The 20,349-nt window shown below is 40.1% G+C and overlaps 1 protein-coding gene across 2 annotated transcripts in view; it reads right to left on the bottom strand.

Moving 5' to 3' along the window:
• CTNNA2 (catenin alpha 2) overlaps positions 1–20,349 on the bottom strand; it is a 1,017,322-nt gene that overhangs the window by 749,458 nt on the left and 247,515 nt on the right. For both annotated transcript variants that reach the window (XM_024766408.1, XM_024766409.1), the window contains exon 6: positions 1,763–1,966. In XM_024766408.1, the coding sequence (XP_024622176.1) occupies positions 1,763–1,966 (204 nt within the window). The remainder of the gene's footprint in view (positions 1–1,762; positions 1,967–20,349) is intronic.

Genomic DNA, 20,349 nt, shown 5'->3' with positions numbered 1-20,349 from the left:
ACAAAAATCCATCAGCTCTGCTGATCTGTATGAGTTTATACTGAAAGAAAAACTTCTACTTGACCGGATTCTAGACAACGAACTGAATATTACATGTCACATCTCGATCAATTCTTCTTTAATCACATTCTGTGATTAAAAGAACACAGGAACATCCTTCTTTTTCTGATTTATTTATATTGAGATCTTAACCATCACTCTGATCTCTGCAGTTTCTACTTCCTTCTTTGGCAGTTATTCTTCATTGCTAAAAATACCAGCATGCCTTCATATAAAATCAAATTCCACATATAAATCATTAGCCTGTTGCCATTCTGTTAAAAACAAACAAACAGAATCCCAGATTTTATAAGCCCTCTGTTTTTGTTAAATCCATTATTCAAAAAGATTGACACAGGATGGAAGGCGCTGGCGATCGACATTTCTAGCCGTACCCTGCGTAGCACCCATAGACCAAAATCACAGAAAGTGTTGGCCATCCAGATCCTTTAGAGAAGTCCTCATAAGCAGATGAATACCATGTGAGACAACCACACCTTATTCTTTGTGTGCTGAAAATGGGCAAATCTTGCAAAAGCAAAGAATCTGAAGGTGTATGGGAAGGAAACAGATTTGGGCTTTGAGGAGGGCATTCTACATCTTTCCGTTTTCTAGATCAAAGTTCTCTGGAGGGTGTGGCAGGAGGAGCTCTGTGCCTGGCACTGCTGACTCCTGGCTTGACCTGAGGACCTACGTGTCAGTTAGGGATGGGAGTGGTAAGAAGAACCAGGCTGTAGGGAAGGACATGGGTTGGCTGCTTTGTCTCAGCTTTGCCTCAGGGTGTTCCAGCAGGACGCAGGGTGGGCTTCAAAGGCTGGGAGCCGATTTTCAGAGTCCCCATTCCCTACCTGACAACCACACAGGGCATTCCTTCCACATGTAATGTCAAGACCTCACTACATTTTCCCACTTTATGCTGAATTCTCTCAAACCCAGGAGTCCAGGACAGGAGGAACTCAGATCATTCATGGGTGCAAGCCCTGGGCATCAACAACATCACCTCTGCTGAAATGAATAGAGCAAATCAATACAACCATAATTCAGTGCCTTTCAAAACAAAGAATATGGCTTCATCTCCTTCATCTAGTTTTCAGGTACACAAGAAGTATCACATTTTACACCTGTAGGAGAGAACAGCTGGTGTCTGTGCTGCCATATCCCTAGATGTTACTAACAGCCATTTGAAAACTTGGAGACATGCCCTAATTTCTAAATGCACAGTGAATCAATAAAGTTTTCCCAAGTTTTACTGCAGTTAGAAGTTTCCACCTTAACCAACTCTGCCCAAACTTTTGAAAATCTATTATAATTCCTAATGCCTCTTCGGGATGAAGATTAGCCATCTACAGCCATCCTTAGCTTTGAAATTGCTCTGTGTAGAGGACTTCAGTGTGACCTCAGTTATTTCCATCCACCGTCTACTTTTGCCGACTGAAATCTTACCTAAATAAAGGGCAGCCACTAAAACGACCCAGAAATCACTCAAGTAAAAAGCCAAAGTTTTCCTATGAAACCTCTTCCACCAATCTCTTCCCTGCTACCAATGCATTCCGACACACAATCAAGACAGGACTCTCCCAAAGCGGCTCTTGGGTTTCACCTGACCGACTCTCTTAGGGGATCACCTGTCCTTTTTCCAAACTGTGCCTGCTTTCCTCGGAGCCACCAGATCGCGCACCGGAATCCCCCGAGGGCGGCGCGGGCCTGAGAGCCCGGGACTTACGTTGTTCATGTACTCGCTGAGCAGGTCCTGGAGCGCCTGGCGCACGGCGTTGCACTCGGCCACGATCCGCTCGCGCCGGTCGTCGCGGGTGCACGAGGAGTCGGCCATGAGAGCCGCGCCGCTGATGATGCTTTCCAGGCGCTCCTCTAGGGACGGCCGGAACCGGGCCTCGCTGAACGTCATGGGGTCCAGGATGATCTTGTTCTGAAAGGAGGACAGTGCAAAAACAATCAGCAGAGAAGAGGCGGCTGCCTTGGCACCCTGTTTTCTAAACGAGAAATTTCTGAGGCCAGGACAAGACTCTGCGTGGAGAAGAAACTGGCTACTTGGATAAATTCTAAAGTGGCCTTGACAAAGTCTCAACTTTCTGTAAGATACTTTGTCCTGAATCTAATCTGCAGGGAGAAAACACCATGCTTTGTTTCAAAACTGTGTTCTTGGCAAATCTCAATGGAAGGGTTTTCGAACGAGATCGTGGCACCGGCTTGACATTTTTTAAAATTTGTAGCCTTTGAGGAAAGCACATTTCAGTGTAGCGCTTTGTGGGGCTATGGAAAGATTTTACAGCCCCAGACTAGACCATAATACGTAACCAAAAATAGGACTGGTACACACATAGCATGCATCCCCTTCAAGAGAAGCAGAGAGTCCCATGGCAGGATGCCTTCTGAAACTTGAGTAAATAGTATCCAAAAGGCATATACAGTACAGGTTACTTCCCACTAGGAGCTAATATATTTTGTATAAAAACTAGCATTCTAGAAAATGACTCATAATGTGTGTGCATGTATGTGTGTGTAATCTGTCACAATTAACTGACAGTATCCTGATAAAGGTGCTAACATGTTCCAAAAGAGCTTAGATAAGGAGAAAACAGAGACGTTTCCTAAAGGGAAGGTGTCACAGAGCGTTTATGCTTAGTTTTGCCCCTGCTAAGCCTGAGGATCCTGGAAACATGTAGGTAGTGATGTCCAGAGGTGTACAGAAATATGCATCCAGAATTCAACAGATATATCAGCCTGTATGAGGATCTGGGAATCATCAGGGCTATGTGGACACAAGGTAGTGAATGGTATACTAGCAAAGTGAACAGAACAAGAACAGGCCTAAGAGGGCCCAGTTAATCCCAATTTCCAAAGGTTTACAGAAAGGTAAGAATCAAAAGGAAGATCGAAAACATAGAGCAGAACCTGGAGAATAGTATTTCCAGCAAGTCAAGGGAGTGGAGAGACTGATGAAGTGTATGGTAACTAACTGCAGGAAATAGAGAGGCAACGCCAACTTTGCCCAATTGCTGGTTTCCATTAGGGACCCCTTTTCTGCTCCAAACAAGGAAGATCATTCCAACAACGTTAATCACAGTGGAATGACCTGCTGCACTAATGGCTCGCTCATCTTCACTGGAGGTGCACACTCGGAGGTCCAAGAACCAGCATGGTAGTGATGGAGTAAATGGTCTTCTGACCCTTGGATCCTTTGATGGTATTGCCATTCCATTGCTCTTTCCTTTGATGTTCATCATATATATATATGTGTGTGTGTATGTGTGTGTGTGTGTGCACACACACACACATATATATTTAGAAAGCATAATTTACCATATCCACAAATGTAATAAGGAAACCAAATGATAGTAGGTAGTCATGCCATTGCCCACCTGCCATCTGCTGAGTACCTACTATGTGCCTACTAGAGTCCTTAGTGCTAAAAAGAGGGTGAAGAGCATAAAAGACACTTGTGTGATTTTTTTTTTTCCCAGTAGGATATAAAATAGCTGCTTAATTATTACAAAATAGGTCGGAGGATGCTCTCTGGGAATAGCTTGCCGTAACTCTCCAAAATATCCTAAGGTATTTGCTGAAAGCTGTGCTCAAAGTATCAGTGGCTTTATTCCTGTCTTACCCCTAGGTGCTTTGTGACTGCCTGGAGGTAAAAAAAAAAGGATCAGTGGCTCTGATTCTCTGCTTGTTGTTAAAATGCAAATCTCCACAGCAGGGAGATCCCTTCAGCACAAAATGATGTCCTAAGGAATGCATGACTTCGAAAGAAAAAAGGACCCACTAAACACAGACCACGTCTGAGGTCCACTGGAATGGTGGATTTCCTAGGAAATTACTCATTGGTCGAAGCTTTCTCTTCAGTTTAGAGGGCAAATGCGTGAGGTCCTTCCTATGAGCTATTCTGTGGCAGGTTTTGGCATAAAGACTACCTTCACATTTGCACGTTCTTAGATCTTACGAAAAGGATAATTTTTACTTAACTCGGAATAGCATTACTCAAATCCTGTCCCTTGTGCCTAAATAACCTTCCAAACAGTATCAAAAAATCACATGAAGTCCTCAGTACAGTGGATGGCTTTGCAGGGTATATCTTACAAGTGAGATTCCCAAAGGAAAGCTGAGAGGGGACCACAGGTGCCCTGCCCCACCTGCCATCTGTACTAGAGTTCTGTCTGCAAGGACTCTTCCCAGTGGGATCCATTTGAATTATCTCTCTCTTTCTTGCTCTCTTTCTATCTACTATTTTACCATGTAACATGCATTAAATACTGATACTCTAATTAAAGAAATATCTGATCAAAGTATAATTAGACTACTTTCCTTTATAAGGATTGCTGATTTTCAAAGCACTCTTTTATAGGAACCCATATTAACAAAAAACAATGAAAAGTGTTTGTTCTGCTTTGAGGTTTCAAGAGACTCTTCAAGGTTATATATCGGCTCTCGGATGGATTTTTATTATACTTTTGGACTAAAAAATATAAAGAAATGCCAATTTGATGGAAATATACTGAGGTAAATTTGAACTCAATAAGGGCAATTGTAAAACAGTTTCCCTGTAGAACAAGGAAAATGTACTATTGTCATTATAACATTATTTCTTAAATTATTTTCCACGAAACACTGAGCTTAGAGATGGAATGTTCTGATGAAAAAATAAGTTTCCTTAGCCAGATATGTTTTGGAAATGCCGCATGGCCCAGGGTACATTAGCACATGAAATGCTTTGGGGAGTTCTGCATTAAACAAGTCCGTCTCCTGCAGCATTCCTCAAACCTATTTGAGCATAGAGGGGTCCCCTTTAAAATGCATGCATTATCTATGAGAACCTAAGGAACACGCTTTGGGAAACATGCCAAGAGAGAATTTACAGTGTCAGCCGAATGAGCTCCCCACCTGCCACAGCCCGGGGCTGTCATGAAAGTAAACGCATCGCAACATTGAGCTTCAAAAACTCTGCATAAAAGTTACACTGTTCATCACATTTCTAATAGAATTATTCATTATGTATAGATCACAGGGGAAAAGCTTTTAAAAAAAATCTCCCTGGAAAAGAAACAATAAATTTACAATATTCCAACCTATATCCGTGGTGGAGATGGGAAGTACTGCAATGATGGATGTGAACGGCTAGCAGGAAGAAGCCACTTAGGGGAGAGAAAACGCGTAAAGGGCATTGCGCACGTGCACGTGCATCTGTGTGCATGTGTGTATATGTGTGTGTGTATGTGTGGGGGTGTGGATTGCCTGTGTGTGCTTATCTATGAGTGGATGGGTTCGGGTTGTGTGTAATGGGTGGAGGGGGGCAAATTGGCGGGAGGGGACATGGGTTGTTTGTGTGTGTGTATGTGTGTGTGTTTTCAGAGGACTGGAGAGCTCTCAAACAGGCTTTAGAAAAACAGAAAAAGATAAGAAAAAAAAAACACAAAAAAACAAATGAAGCCAGGGGCTTAAGGACTAGAGGAAAAGACCATCTACCGTTGCTAAAGTGATAGGAGAAAACAAACTCCTCGAGGTGAATCCTAGGCAAAAATACAGAGAGTGAAAGCCAAAGTGGAGTGAAGGAGGAGTATTGCTTCTGCATATTTGAGAGCGACTTAAAAAAAGAAACAACCGGGCAGGCTCTCTTTGCTAGCACACTCCGGGGTCAGCTCAGCCTGTCCGCGACTCTCTGAGGCTGCCCTCTACTGGCCAGAAAGGGAGCAGCAGCGGCAGCAGCATCCAGCTCGCTCCCTGGTCACGGAGGGAACATTTCACGGGTAACATGCAAGCACCAAACAGAGAAAGGGCAAGACCAAGGTTTCCTATCTCTCCCTTTATGCCAAAGGTGTGCTCCTGCAAGAGGATTTTATGCTGTTTCCAATTGTACGGACTTATTTTAGTACACTGAGATCTTACATTTTAAATATCTAAGTCTCTCGTTTGCATCCTTAAAGCTCATTTAATCTTTTTATCCTTTTGATCTTTTAGTTCATCTCCTATTGTCATTTTAGTTCATTTTAAAATTGTGAGGCTACATTTCTTACTTTATCTTTTTCTTCTTTTTTTTAAGTAAGGCTTACTTTAATTTCTTTTTATCCTGTCTATTCTCAGTCCCTTTATTTCACTAGCATAATATTCTGTGCTTTGTGATTTTTCCTTATTTTTTATTAACATCTTTACTTTAAAAATTAATGTTTTCATTCTTACGTTTATGGAGTGGCAACTGGAAAGCATGGCTATAAAGAGAGCATTCCCAATAATTCACCCCCAAGCAAAGGAGGCTAGGATCCTCTTCTGCCATCAAGTTGGAGCCATAACAGTCTCTCTTGTCCTACATAATTGATGTCCCATTTTTTCCAATGTCGAACTCTATAAAAATTGTAACTTGAAATAATTCAGGGAACGATATAGTTCAAAACTACTTCCCCAAATAATAGATTTACCTGTACTCACCCCACATCCAATTGTTACAAGAGCACTGCTTTTAAATCGCACCTATCATGCATTCTCTCTACAGGGAGTAATGTGATCTAAAATTTCAGTACTATCCTGGGACACTGAGTTATACTTGTTGCAGGCTCCGATGCCACAGCAGGTAGCAGAGAGACCTCTGTCAAAGCAAGAAGTTGAATGCATTACAAATGGTTTGAGAGGTCCACAATTCTGTGTCTGTGATATTACTACCTCCATCTTATTGAAGAGGAAAATTATTCCAGAGATGTTTCCCCATGTTCGTACAGCTGGGAAATGAGGACACCTGGATTTGAACACAGGGCTTTTCACTTTAAGCCCAGCATTCCTTCCACTGTTTCAGATTGCCCATGTTCGGTTGAAATGAGTCTAACAAATCATAATTATAAAATTTTATTTCTTATTTTAAAAAACCATGACATTCTCCTAAACCAAGTATAATGGTATAAGTATAATCTGTCATACTGTCTTCTTTTATGTCATCTGGGTCAACGTGCCCTTCCCATGGATAGTTGAAAGTATAGCCATTCATTCAACAAATGGGTGCCAGTTACTGTAGGTGTCTGAGGGCACAGACTGAAGAATCCTTTATTTCAGGAGGTTCACTGTCTAGTAAAAGTAAAAACAGAATATGTACAACCAAGTGTAATTTGGAAAATATACTGACAATGTTAAGGAAGAGCTGAGTGATGGGAATTTGCACAGTTGGGAGGTGGGAGGTAGTCACAGAGATCTTCCTGGAGGAGATTACTCCTCGGCTGGGACTTAAAGAGTGAAAAGCAGTTGACCAAGCAAAGTCAGGGGCCGGAAGAGGCAATGCAGACAGAGTAGGAAGTGGTAACAAATGCACAGAGGTGAAAAATATCACAGTATATGAAGAGTATCAAAAGAGGTTTATTGAAGCTGAAGTGTTAAGTGTGAAGTTACAGGTATGGTGCCATGAAGGGGTCCCAAGCAACTTTCCTTTAAGGGAAACTTCTGCATGAATATAGGTGACTGACCGTCTCCACCTGCTACAACTGTAGATCCACCAGTTTCACAAGGAGCCATACAAGACCCCAGCAGCCCCTGTCAATCACGGAGCCATTCCTGCCCAGTGGGGACTTCTCCAGCAGGCAACATCTGCTCCTGCTCTTGCCTCTGCAATGGCCATGCTGAGACCTGCTTGGAACTGTGTGCTCAGGCTCTTCCGACACTGTCCTCTCCCTCCTGCTCTCCTTTCACGGGTGTTTGACCTGCACTGCAGTCAAAAAGCTCTCTTGGCCTATTTCTACTGGTTCTTTCCCACTACACCCTTCAAAGGCAATTCCTGTTTACACATCTAATCCCATCTATCTTGGGATTTGCTTCTCCAAGGACTTGAACAGACAAAAACAGGAATAGGAGACAAAGTTGGTGAAGAGAGCAACAGCCGTGTTCTGAAGAGCCTTCTATGCCATAAGACGCTTTCTCTCTGTAATTACCCCTTCAGACAATGAAGAGTCATCAAGAATTTAAAACATAGGAGTGATGTAATCCTGTGTGGCTGCAGAAAGTTTTCCCCAGAAGTAGGGAAGTCAGCTTTGGCAGGGGTAGAAGGAGAAGGCGAGAGAGCAATTATCAAGGCTTCAGAGCCCAGAAGAAAGATAGGCTGAGTACAAGATTATGTTTGTATAAAAAAGATTAAGGGCATGTGTTGGGATACAATCAGAATGTGAATCTGCAAATGTGGAGATATACTGGCTATGAGGATGTAGAAGAAGGAGTCAAAGATAAAACCTAAATTTCTGGCATGGGTAACATCAAAATGTACACATCAACCACTTATATCCTGGGTATCAGCCTCCTTTTATGCAAATAAAGTTTTATTAGAACACAGTCAGGCCCATTCATTTACACACTGTCTATGGCTATTTTCACGCTGCAATGGCAGGGTTTAAAATTTAGGACAGAAACTGTATGGGTCACAAAGCTTGGGATATTTCCTATTGGTTTTTTAAGAAAACATTCACTGACCTTGAACAACTGTGACAGGTAACAGATAAAGAAGAGCAGGTTTAGAGTGCCTATGATTCATTTACATGGAAAAGTCTTGTGGAAAGTTGATTATAAGTGTATGAAAATGGACCAGCTATAAAGATTGAGGATCATTACAATAAAGGCAGGAGTGGAAGCTATGAGAATGGATGTGCTATCCCAAGGAAAAGAAATAGAACGAGAAGAGCAGTGAGCCCAAGCCACACTGGGAAGCCCTCAATGCATAACAGAGAAAGAGCCCACAAATGACATGGTAAAGAATGGTCAGAGAAATCTGACCAGACCCAGGAGACTTTATGGCCATAGTTTATAAGGGAGAACAGTAGGAAATTCTCTAAAGAGGCCAAATAAGATCAAGACCAAAAATGTCCTTTGAAATTGGAAGCTAGGAAGTTATCAGTGATAAACTGTGTGCCTATATGTGTATATCTGTGTGTATGTACTTATTTATTTATAAATATTTTAATCCAAAAGGCACATCAGCCTCAATGGAAAGTAGCAGAAGCAATCTGACTACTGTTGAGATGAAAAATAAATATTTTCAAATTCATAAAAAAATTATTTACCATTTTCAGGAAGGTTCTAGAACACAACTAGAAAAGAGAAAGAACAAAATGGTATTAAATTAGGAAGGAGAAGATAAAACTATGTATGTCTGATTGCAGATGTTATAACTGCTAACAGAAAAAAATGAGAATCAACCACAAATTTATTGCCAATTTTTAAAAAATTCACGAAAGCACTTGTATTTATATGCAAAATCAATTACCTTCATATATACAAGAACTAACCAATTTGAAAGAGCAAACTTACAACAAGAATTGCAAAACAAAACACACAGGAAAACACACTTTAGATGTCAACTAGATACGACAAGAAATGTGCTAAAGAAAGATGAATCGTACAGGCACACACTCTGAGCACAGGGCAGAGCTGGAACTGGGATGCACACCCTCTCGCTCCAGAGTCTCTGATTTGGCTACTACACTGCGTTTCCCACTGGTATCTTTCTGCATGCGTGATGCTGGTCAACACGAAGAAGTCAATGGAACAGCTATTTCTCCATCTCAGACACTAAAGTAGTAGTAGTACTGTACATGATTCTTTCTACTTTAAGAGGGTATGGAAAACAGTGAAAAATGAGCAGGAATAGGGACTTCCCTGGTGGCACAGTGGTTGAGAATCCGCTTGCCAATGCAGGGGACACGGGTTCAATCCCTGGTCCAGGAAGATCCCACATGCTGAGGGCCACAACTACTGAAGCCCGCGCACCTAGAGCCTGTGCCCCAAAACAAGAGAAGCCACCACAATGAGAAGCCCACGCATCGCAACGAAGACTAGCCCCCGCTCGCCACAACTAGAGGAAGCTGGCACACAGCAACAAAGACCCAACACAGCCAAAAATAAATAAATAAATTTATTTTTAAAAAATGAGCAGGGATAAAAGCTCTTAAAATGCTACTTTATCCTACTTTTCATTTGTTTTCTGTCTCAAGCTGGTCAGCAGACATTATAATATACTTTTTCTACCAAGAAGGAAAACACAAATATCTGTTAATCTTTCTTGAGCTACGAATTGACCATCTTAAAGCTGAACTTTGTACCAAACTAGACTAAAAGCAGTAACTTAGCATGACTGGCATACCTAGTAAGATCAGGAGCATAAAAGTAATATATTACAATATTTAATTACAGTTATGCCAGTAGAAAGGCTCTAGCACACTCATAATGCCTAATGGAGTGGTTTCATACCCACAGATTTAAGTTCCCAAGATTTTCAGTGCACAGCTGAGGAAGGTGGAGAGTTTTTCTTTAGTAGCCAAGAAACTGCTTGCTAAAGACTGGGAGAAAGTCTTATTTATTATCTTTAGATCTTCTGGCTTTCAGTGTTAATTAAACCCTTTAGAGAACGACTTAGTCATCTCAAATGCACACAGAATTTTCAAAATGCCAGAAAAGATAACAAAGAAAACTGATTTAATCAATGGTTTTCCCAAATCTAATCTTATAAACATGGAAAAAGCAAACGCTAGTGGTAGGAGCAAGTCCTGTGGTTTTCTGCGCTCTTTGTGACAACCCTGTAAGATAAATGTGCCCTGGGTTTTTACTACCTTCATAGTTCAAGGTGGCAACTAAGGAAAATAATAAAGTGTGCTGTTGTACCTCATAAACACCAGACCCTCACCACCTGCTGTCCAACATAGCTATTTCGAATCAAACAAGCAGAAGAAAGAATAAATGTCAACATTCCCTTCTGCAGCCATTCACTTGCATTTTTTAAAGATGGCAAAAAAGAATTCTCAAAGAGGCAGGTAACGTTAGTTAAAGTAATTCTTCTAAAGGAATATGTCATTGTGATCTGGAGTAATTAAAGCAATGCAAGTCAGAAAGCCAAAAGGATGTGTATGTTTAAGTGAGGGAATATTTCTCTTTAATTATTCTGAGATTTTCCTAGAATAGGCAACAATGTACATGTCTTTACTTCCTTTCTTTTGCACCTTTATCATCACCCCATCCTCCTATTTACCTCTGCGTATTTAAATTGTGTACTTTGTCTTGTCTTGGGGTATAACTGGATAAGTTTTATGTTTCACTGATAAAATAGCCCTTCCTTCCTTCCTCTATTTCCCAGGTACAGAGTTCAGAAGTCCGTCTGTTTCTTGCTGCATGAAGAAGTCCAAAGACATGTGGTCTGGAGAGAACAGTGCCCCAGTCTGGGTGAAACCTGAAAATGCCTGAGCCTGCCCAGAGAACGGTAAGCTTTGGTCCAGCTCAGAGCGTCCTGCTGCCTTGGCATTGTCCAAACGGTCTAGGTCACAGAGGTTACAGAGAGTTCCAGCAGGCCCAAGATTTGTAAAGGCATTTAATTGTATTCATTGTATTATTTTGCTGCACTGATAAAATTCAAAACAAAGCAGACAAATATACAAGTCCAGGCAGTACCTATTGATTAACTATTCACCAGTGTCATTTTTTAAATGTCTGTTATCCAGTTTAAAATATTTGACTAGTAACGCCTGAGGCAGTCTCTCCCAGTCTCCCATTAAAATGCCTATAGATAGAGAGGGGAAAAAGAAATTTTATAACCCTGAAAATTGAGAATGAAAGACATCTACTGACAATGAAGCATGATCATAATTCTGGCTCTGAATGCTTTAAACACTTCTTTTAAAGATTGAAGTCTGAGATAAAAGCATAAATCAAGGCCATCTAAGTGGTGTCTAAATCAAAAGCGTGTTATTTGTTTGGTTTTAAACATTTATTCTCCCTGTAGTGTATCAAAAATTAACACAGATACATTTTCATCTTTTTCATTCTTTGTCAAGCTCTTCCCAGTGAGAATCTTTCTATCTGTACCTAAAAAGGTTTTCATGGGCTAATTGGGGTAACATTTGAAATGGAAAATACTAAAGGTATTGGGTTTTAATCATCTATTTTTTCTTAAGCTACAGAGAAACTCTAACCTGAATTTTTGGATTTGCCTTAATTTTTAAAATTGCATTCTAAAATCGATTACTTACTCTTTCTTCTCAGGCTTATACTTAAAGATAAACTAATTATACCATTTATAATATACTTAAGATACTATTTGTAATTAAACAGTTCAGTTTAATTGGAAATAAATGACAAAGATAATGACTTGATAATTACACAGCACTTTTTATTCTTAGATATTTGATTTTTTTTAAAGAGAAATCTATCTAAGCCCACATTAATTTCATTTGAGAAGAGAATCTGATATTTAGCAAGACAGAGTTATTTATTTGCCAAAGTAATGGATAAAAAAACTGTGTGAGGAAGTCCAGCTGTGGACTCTTCCTACTGGATGCTTTGATCTAGTGGAAGCTGGTTTCATTTTGCCTAATTCGATCATCTGTGTGTGTTGCTGAGTTGTTGTGGGCATTTCATGAGCACAGCCTCAAGCTCTGACAAGAACAGTAGTTAACAACGAATCTCAGTAAAGCAGAGCAAAGGTAATTATCCTCAGCTTTACACTGTGGATTGATCAGAAAGCAAGTGTCCAAACTGCATTTAATCAAACTGAGCCTTTAGAGTGTTGAAGAAAGAAAACTGATTTTACTCTGGCTGAAAACACAGCCATATAATCACTTCACTCTCCTTAATTCTCTACATTGTTGACCCTCTTTTTTACCCAGTCTCCCTCCTCTTTGACCTCTGTGTGGTACTTAATACAATTTACCATCCACTCCTTAAATTAAGCCTCACCTGCGCTTAAGGAAACCCTGCTTTACTGTGGATCTCCTTAAACCTCTCTGACGGCTCCTTCTTTCATTCCTTCCCTAGTTCTTCTTCCGTGATTTACACGAGGAGCTGGCATATCTCAAGGTCCAGCCCCTTGTCCTCAGAAGTCGTCTTAATACTCTCTTTCTTGGAAAGCTCTCCCACCCCATGCCTTAGCCATCACCTAGTCATGAACAAGAACTCAAATTCCATGTCCAGTCTCGACTCTCTTGAGGCCCAGGCCCCTCTCTCTAGCTATACACCCACCATTGCCGCCAGCTGGACGTCCAATCCTCACCCCAAGTATAACATGTGAACTCTTCATCTTCTTCCAAAGACTAAACCCTCATTTCTGTGGAGGAAAAACAAGCAGGAGGGAAACGGGAATCGATAAATCTCACTTCATCCTCCTAGTGCACTGAGAAATTAGAACCCATGAGGAATCCTCGCTTGACAAAGGAATGAAGTGTTGCTCACACAGGGTAGGTGGCTTGCTAAAGACTACACAGTAAAAAGCTTGAGGAGTCTTTCTGGCTCCCAAGCCCCTGGGTTGCAGCCTCATTCTCTCAGGCACTTTTGTTGAAAGATCAAGCATCTTTGTAATAAATAACCAGGTACAACATGGTACAGAGGTAGACAGCTTGGATTAGAATCCTGGTTCCAACTCCTTCAAGCTGTGACTTCTAGGCTGAGCAGATTGCTTAAATGATGAGGGTCTTAATTTCCTTATTTGTAAAATAGGAATAACAGCAGTATGTATATTATAGAGTTGCTGAGAAAATTAAATAATATATGTAAAGAGCTTAAAATACTATAGGGCACATAGAAGTAATAAATTTTAACAATGAAGTCATTTAAAATAACTTTTTAATGTAATACTTTATATTTCCACTGTTATTCCATCCTCCACCTTTTATTCAGGCCATTATCATCTCCCATTTGCTCAGTAATCAAAACTCTAAATTGACCTTCTTTTTTGTACAATTTATTTTTCCTAAGAGATCATTCTTAAAATTCTGTTTAATCATTCCACCCCACTAGCCCAAAACCTTCAATGGCTAGTAAACTACCTATGATCACCAACTACCTGACAACGTATAGATGCTGCTAATCTTACCTGGTGGTTCTCCAATTCCATTTTCATCATTCCTTTTGTAAGATATGTCAAAGTCCCCAATAGAACTAAGCAATCGGTTGCATTTTTCATCTAACCCTCAGAACTGGGATGTCATTTTCAGCAAGTACAACCTAAAGAAATATAAGTTCATATCCATTCACTTCAAGTTTCAGATCCCTGGCCTTCAAGACTCTCCCCAATCTGACACCAGTATCTGCCTCTCAAATGTCATCTCCCAGGACTCTCTTCAGGAACCCTTGGCTCAAGCCAAAGTGGTCCCTGACTGCCTCACCCCACCCCGTATGCTTCGTGGGTACTGTGGTATTAATTCTTCTCTATTGAATATTTCAGTACCTTCCACCCTGTTGCTTCTCTGAAGCCCACGTTGACCCTACGCAGGGCAGACTGTCTTCATCTCTCTGTGTACAAGGCTCTCTCCCTTAAGCCCCATTACAGAACTCCTTGTCATTTATCATCCAGCTTACACATTTAGCTCTTGTCTGATATTACCATGCATCGTTAGTGGTGTCTGTGTGTGTGTGTGTGTGTGTGTGTGTGAGAGAGAGAGAGAGAGACAGAGAGAGAGAGAGAGAGAGAGAGATCTAGACAGAGAGACAGAGGCAGAGAGAGAGAGAGAGACAGAGGATTGGGAAGAGATCACCATTTGGGATGCTCTTCTTACATCTTGATATCTTCTACTATGGCACTCAGCTGAGTGCTTTGCACATAAGTAGTTGACAAATATTTGCTGATTAACAGACTGAGGTTTCCTGAACAAATATGTCCTTTCTCCAACTTTTTTCAAAAGGCTTCTGGAACACAATAGGGCACCCGAGTGAATCTAGTATTTGGAGGTGAATGAATACATGTGGGGGGCCCTTCAGTTAGGTATGCATATTTTGGTCTACCTCATTATTTGGTGTGGCTCAGTGAGCTTGAGATTCAGAATTATTGGGGCACGGGCACATCACCTATCATGATGACAAATGTTAGTTCTGCTTTCAGTGTGAGGCAGACTAGCTGAGGCTGCCACATCTTTTGCTTGGCAAACTGTTACTGTAAAATCCTTGATCCTGATCCATCAAAAAAGGAACTATTTTAAGTTTCCATACAGTGTAAACTAAACCAACAGGTATTCACAACACGTGCATGTACGTATAGAGTACATATATATGTAAACAGGAGTGTTACTGAAAGCAGCTGTGTCCTAGAAATAAGCATTCCACAAACATTTGAAAGTCTCATATGAATATCTGATTAAACCAGGGTCAGTAAACAATGGCTCATGAGCCAAATTAGGCCTGCTATCCATTTTTGTATGGTTTACAAGCTAAGAATGATGTTTTTAAATAGTTGAAAAAAGCCATGGGCCTACCAACATTCTACATTTCTGTCTAAAATCCTCTCCTTAATTATATCCTTAAATAGTAAAAAAGATAAGCAACCAGAGAAAAACAATCAAGACATGACATGAACCCAATAATCTAGCAACTGAATAATTAGTTACTGGATTATCAATGCTTTAAATTTTTCTAAGCTTAATAATAGGAGGGACAAACTTCTTAGCCTCCAAATCCGTTACACTCTATGTCTGTGGTTTGGAATGTTAAATTATCCATTTAAAACAGAAAGTCAATTTATATTTCTCAGAAGCAATTATGACTTAATTGCCGTTATCAACCTAATAAATTACTAGGTGATTTCCACAAACTGGTTATACACTCAAATTTCATGTCTGATGAAAGAATAATTTTATCAATATTCTGCAAATATGAAAAGGAAATTGGTTCATTGGCCACAAGCGAAATACATACACCTTGAGTGTAAACCCATCTATCTTTTTCTGTCTATTTTTAAGCAGGCAAATTAAGATGGGAAAGAAAGAGTCTGTGTCTCACAGGAATAACATGCAATACGTTAATTGCTTTTCAAGAAACAGCATGGCTTGAAAAAGATTCTTTGTGCTAAATGAGGATGTCATGTTCTCCTCTGAACTCTGTAGTTTGACGTACATCTGTTGATGATAATTTAAATCATATAGAGTCTTTGTATGACATTGGAACACAGACACCTGAAAAGGGTTAACCCAACCAAGAAGATAATGGATGCCCATTAGAACAGAATAGAATGTTTATGAAGGCATGCCACATCTCCTGTGGGGAAGTTGCTATGGCATCAGTCCGGAAGGCTGGGAAGACATTATGGGTGGATATTACAGAGCCACTAAGATCAAAACAGTGAGCACATTCACTTTTGTATCCATTGAACAAACATTTATTTTTTGCTCACCCTATGGATGAAAGTACTAATGAGAGAGACCTGGTCTCTGTCCTTCTAGTGCTCACATTTGTAGACACAGAACTGGAAACAGAATAATACACTTACTATTAATATACACAAAGTATAATAGTAACATAAAAGGAATAGTGGCTTAGTTATTGGGAGAATTAGGGACAGTTTCAAAAAATAAAGCACCTTGCTAAGAATGAATATCAATTTATTAAGTTAAAAAAAAGGCAAGAGCTCATCAGGAGATCACCTGAGGCCAGATTAAAGGAATGCAGGCCCTGCACACACCCTGATCCTTATCAGCAACCCGGCCCTTGAACCATTGCTATAAAACCCCTCACCAGGGCTTCCCTGGTGGCGCAGTGGTAGAGAGTCCGCCTGCCGATGCAGGGGACACGGGTTCGTGCCCCGGTCCAGGAAGATCCCACATGCCGCGGAGCAGCTGGGCCCGTGAGCCATGGCCGCTGAGCCTGCGCATCCGGAGCCTGTGCTCCGTAACGGGGGAGGCCACAACAGTGAGAGGCCCGTGTACCGCAAAAAAAAAAAAAAAAGGCAAGTTCAGACAGCAGAAATATCATGAGAGGGAATGTGTGAATGAAAAAGCAATCATACAACTGAAGGATAATACATAGTTAATTATGACAGAACTTAGAATGGAAGGTAAGAAAAAGAAGGATCTGAGATGAAAGAGGTAGTCAGGGTTCTACTGAAATGATCTGATGCCATGCTAAGAACTTTAAAGTTTATCCTGAAGATGGAATTTCACTGGTTAAAAAAACCCCATAATACCTGATTTCCATTTTGGAAAAGCTACACCAGCAGAGGTGATGGAATGTAGGGGGAAGTGAGGAAGTTATTTCAATGATTCAGCCACAATATGGGCCTGAATAAACCATGGTCGTAAACACGAAGGTGAGAGGGCCGAGTCAAGAGTTGTAAAAGGAACTGAATTCATAGGATTTCAAGATTAACTGGAGAGGAAAGTGGAGAAGACTCTCAGTTTTCTGGATTGAATGACCACATTCATAAAAGCCATGCCTTTATCTAAAACAAGAACTACAAAAAGAAATGTTAGGCTTGACAGAGGAAAAACGCTAGATTTAGTTTGATAACATTTTAGATGTTTAGAAATCATCCCAATTAACATGTCATATATCCAGATGGACACAGGTCTGGAGCTCCAGAGAGAAGTTGGGACCAGGGAAATAGATGTGTGGTACATGGGATCCCAACCATCAGGCCCTCTAAGCCCTTTAGTGAGAATCAAACAGGGTAAAGAATACAACTCTAGGGAAAAACCTCATTTAGGTGGCTGGAAAGAGAAGCAAGCCCAGGAGATGGAGATGTAATGAATGGTCCAAGAGGCAAGAAAAAAAAAAAAAAAGCAAATTAGAGTCATTCTTGAAACTTAAAGGATGTGACCTTGAGGAAGAAGCAGTTTAAGGAAAGAGATGCCTTAGCATGACAACAGTTACCTGGAAAGTTAAACCTCCACAAGTGACAGCTTTTTAAGGCAGATGGCTTGATGACTTGATGATTTTTATTTAAGTAAACCAAAATCCAAGATATATTGATTTAAACCTAAGAGCTAAAGCACAGTGCAAGGTCAATGACACATTATTACTGTTGTCGGTGTTATCAACAATTTTGCACCATCAATACCTTTCCACCGTCCTGAATGTAAATAAGTTTCAACAGTAATTATAACCCTTTAACTAAACTGACTGACTCATTTTGCCTCCTCTGCTCTCCAGCAGATACTGTCCCTCATTTCTTCTTTCTTCCATTCAACAAATGTTTCTTGAGGGCTTACCCTGTACCAGACCGTATTAAGCACCAAAACTAAAATTACTACCACATTTTTTTAATGGGACACATTTCAAAAAAAATATGAATTGAAACACATGGGCATTTGTGGCTTTTTACTGTTCATGAAAACTCCATGTGGAAAGTCATGGACTTCTTGAAAGACAGAAGTCCTGTTACTTCTGAGCAAACTGCCATCTAAGAAAGTGCAGCTCTGTTAGCCTTCTTGCCTCAATAAGTGCTATCCACCTGTGTTTGCAGTCCTAGCGGTTAGTATGTTCCTCTTGGTCTCAATTCATTTAGGCTCTTTCACTTTATCTATATTGCTATCTTCTTTACACCACTGAGACTCCTTGTTCTACCCTTTACCGCCCAATCTCCACCCGCTCCAGCATCCAGCAATATAAAAATGACTGGCCCACCTCGCCTACCACTTATCTCTGTTATGCACATGCAGCCTGTGTAAGGCCTGCATTACACGTCAGCAGGTCTCAACTGCATGAGCTTAAACTAGTAACACTGTACGTGGTTTCGCAATAGTTATTTATCTCTTGGAGTCCTCTATTCTACTCTAGCCTGGCAGCGGTTAAGTGATAAGAAAATTAACCTTGGGATTTTTTGTGAGTGTGTATGTGTATGATTCTGTGTGTGATTTTGTCTGTATAGCTTTGCTTTTACTATATGTCCTAGGGTTTTGTCTGTCTATTTTTGTTTTCGTTTTTAGTATAGTTTTTAGCACTTGTTATCATTGGTGAATTTGTTTTTTAGTTTGGTTGCTCTCTTCTTTCTTTCCTTCTTTTTTTTTAAATTACGTTTTTAAAAAAATATTAATAATTATTTTTTTTAATTTTAGTAAACTTATTTTATTTTATTTTGCCTTCCTCTTTTTTCTTTCTTTCTTTCTTTCTTTCTTTCTTTCTTTCTTTCTTTCTTTCTTTCTTTCTTCTTTCTTTCTTCTTTTTTCTTCCTTTTATTCTGAGCCATGTGGATGACATGCTCTTGGTGCATATCAGATGTGGTCCTGCCCACCAGAAAGACAAGATCCAGCCTCATCCACCAGAACACAGGCGCTAGTCCCCTACACCAGGAAGCCTACACAACCCACTGAACCAACCTTAGCCACTGGGGACAAACACCAAAAACAAAGGAAACTACAAACCTGCAGCCTGCAAAAAGGAGACCCTAACCACAGTAAGATAAGCAAAATGAGAAGACAGAGAAATACACAGCAGATGAAGGAGCAAGGCAAAAATATGAAGTGATCACTGAAGAAATCAAAGAGGAAATAAAAAAATACCTAGAAACAAATGACAATGGAGACACAACGACCCAAAATGTATGGGATGCAGCAAAAGCAGTTCTAAGATGGAAGTTTATAGCAATAAAATCCTACCTTAAGAAACAGGATACATCCCGAATAAACAACCTAACCTTGCACCTAAAGCCATTACAGAAAGAAGAACAAAAAAACCCCAAAATTAACAGAAGGAAAAAAATCAATAGAAATCATAAAAATCAGATCAGAAATAAATGAAAAAGAAATGAAGGAAACAATAGCAAAGATCAATAAAACTAAAAGCTGGTTCTTTGAGAAGATAAACAAAATAGATAAACCACTAGCCAGACTCATCAAGAAAAAAAGGGAGAAGACTCAAATTAATAGAATTAGAAATGAAAAAGGAGAAGTAACAACTGACACTGCAGAAATACAAAAGATCATGAGAGATTACTACAAGAAACTCTATGCCAATAAAATGGAAAACCTGGAAGAAAGGGACAAATACATAGAAATGCATAACCTGCCAAGAATGAATCAGGAAGAAATACAGAATATGAACAGACCAATCACAAGCACTGAAATTGAAACTGTGATTAAAAATCTTCCAACAAACAAAAGCCAAGGACCAGATGGCTCACAGGCGAATTCCTATCAAAAGTTTAGAGAAGAGCTAACACCTATCCTTCTCAAACTCTTCCAAAATATAGCAGAGGGAGGAACACTCCCAAATTCCTTCTACGAAGCCACCATCACCTTGATACCAAAACCAGACAATCCAGACAAGGATGTCACCAAGAAAGAAAACTATAGGCCAACATCACTGATGAACATAGATGCAAAAATCCTCAACAAAATACTAGCAAACAGAATCCAACAGCACATTAAAAGGATCATACACCATGATCAAGTGGGGTTTATTCCAGGAATGCAAGGATTCTTCAATATACGCAAATCAATCAATGTGATAAACCATATTAACAAATTGAAGGAGAAAAACCATATGATCATCTCAATAGATGCAGAGAAAGCTTTCGACAAAATTCAACACCCATTTATGATAAAAACCCTCCAGAAAGTAGGCATAGAGGGAACTTTCCTAAACATA

This window comes from Neophocaena asiaeorientalis, unplaced genomic scaffold, assembly GCF_003031525.2.
Source record: "Neophocaena asiaeorientalis asiaeorientalis breed wild unplaced genomic scaffold, Neophocaena_asiaeorientalis_V1.1 scaffold255, whole genome shotgun sequence".
In the NCBI taxonomy this organism is placed as follows: Eukaryota; Metazoa; Chordata; class Mammalia; order Artiodactyla; family Phocoenidae; genus Neophocaena; species Neophocaena asiaeorientalis.
The sequence above is the reverse complement of the archived record's forward strand: the minus strand, read 5'-3'. Positions and strand labels throughout refer to the sequence as shown.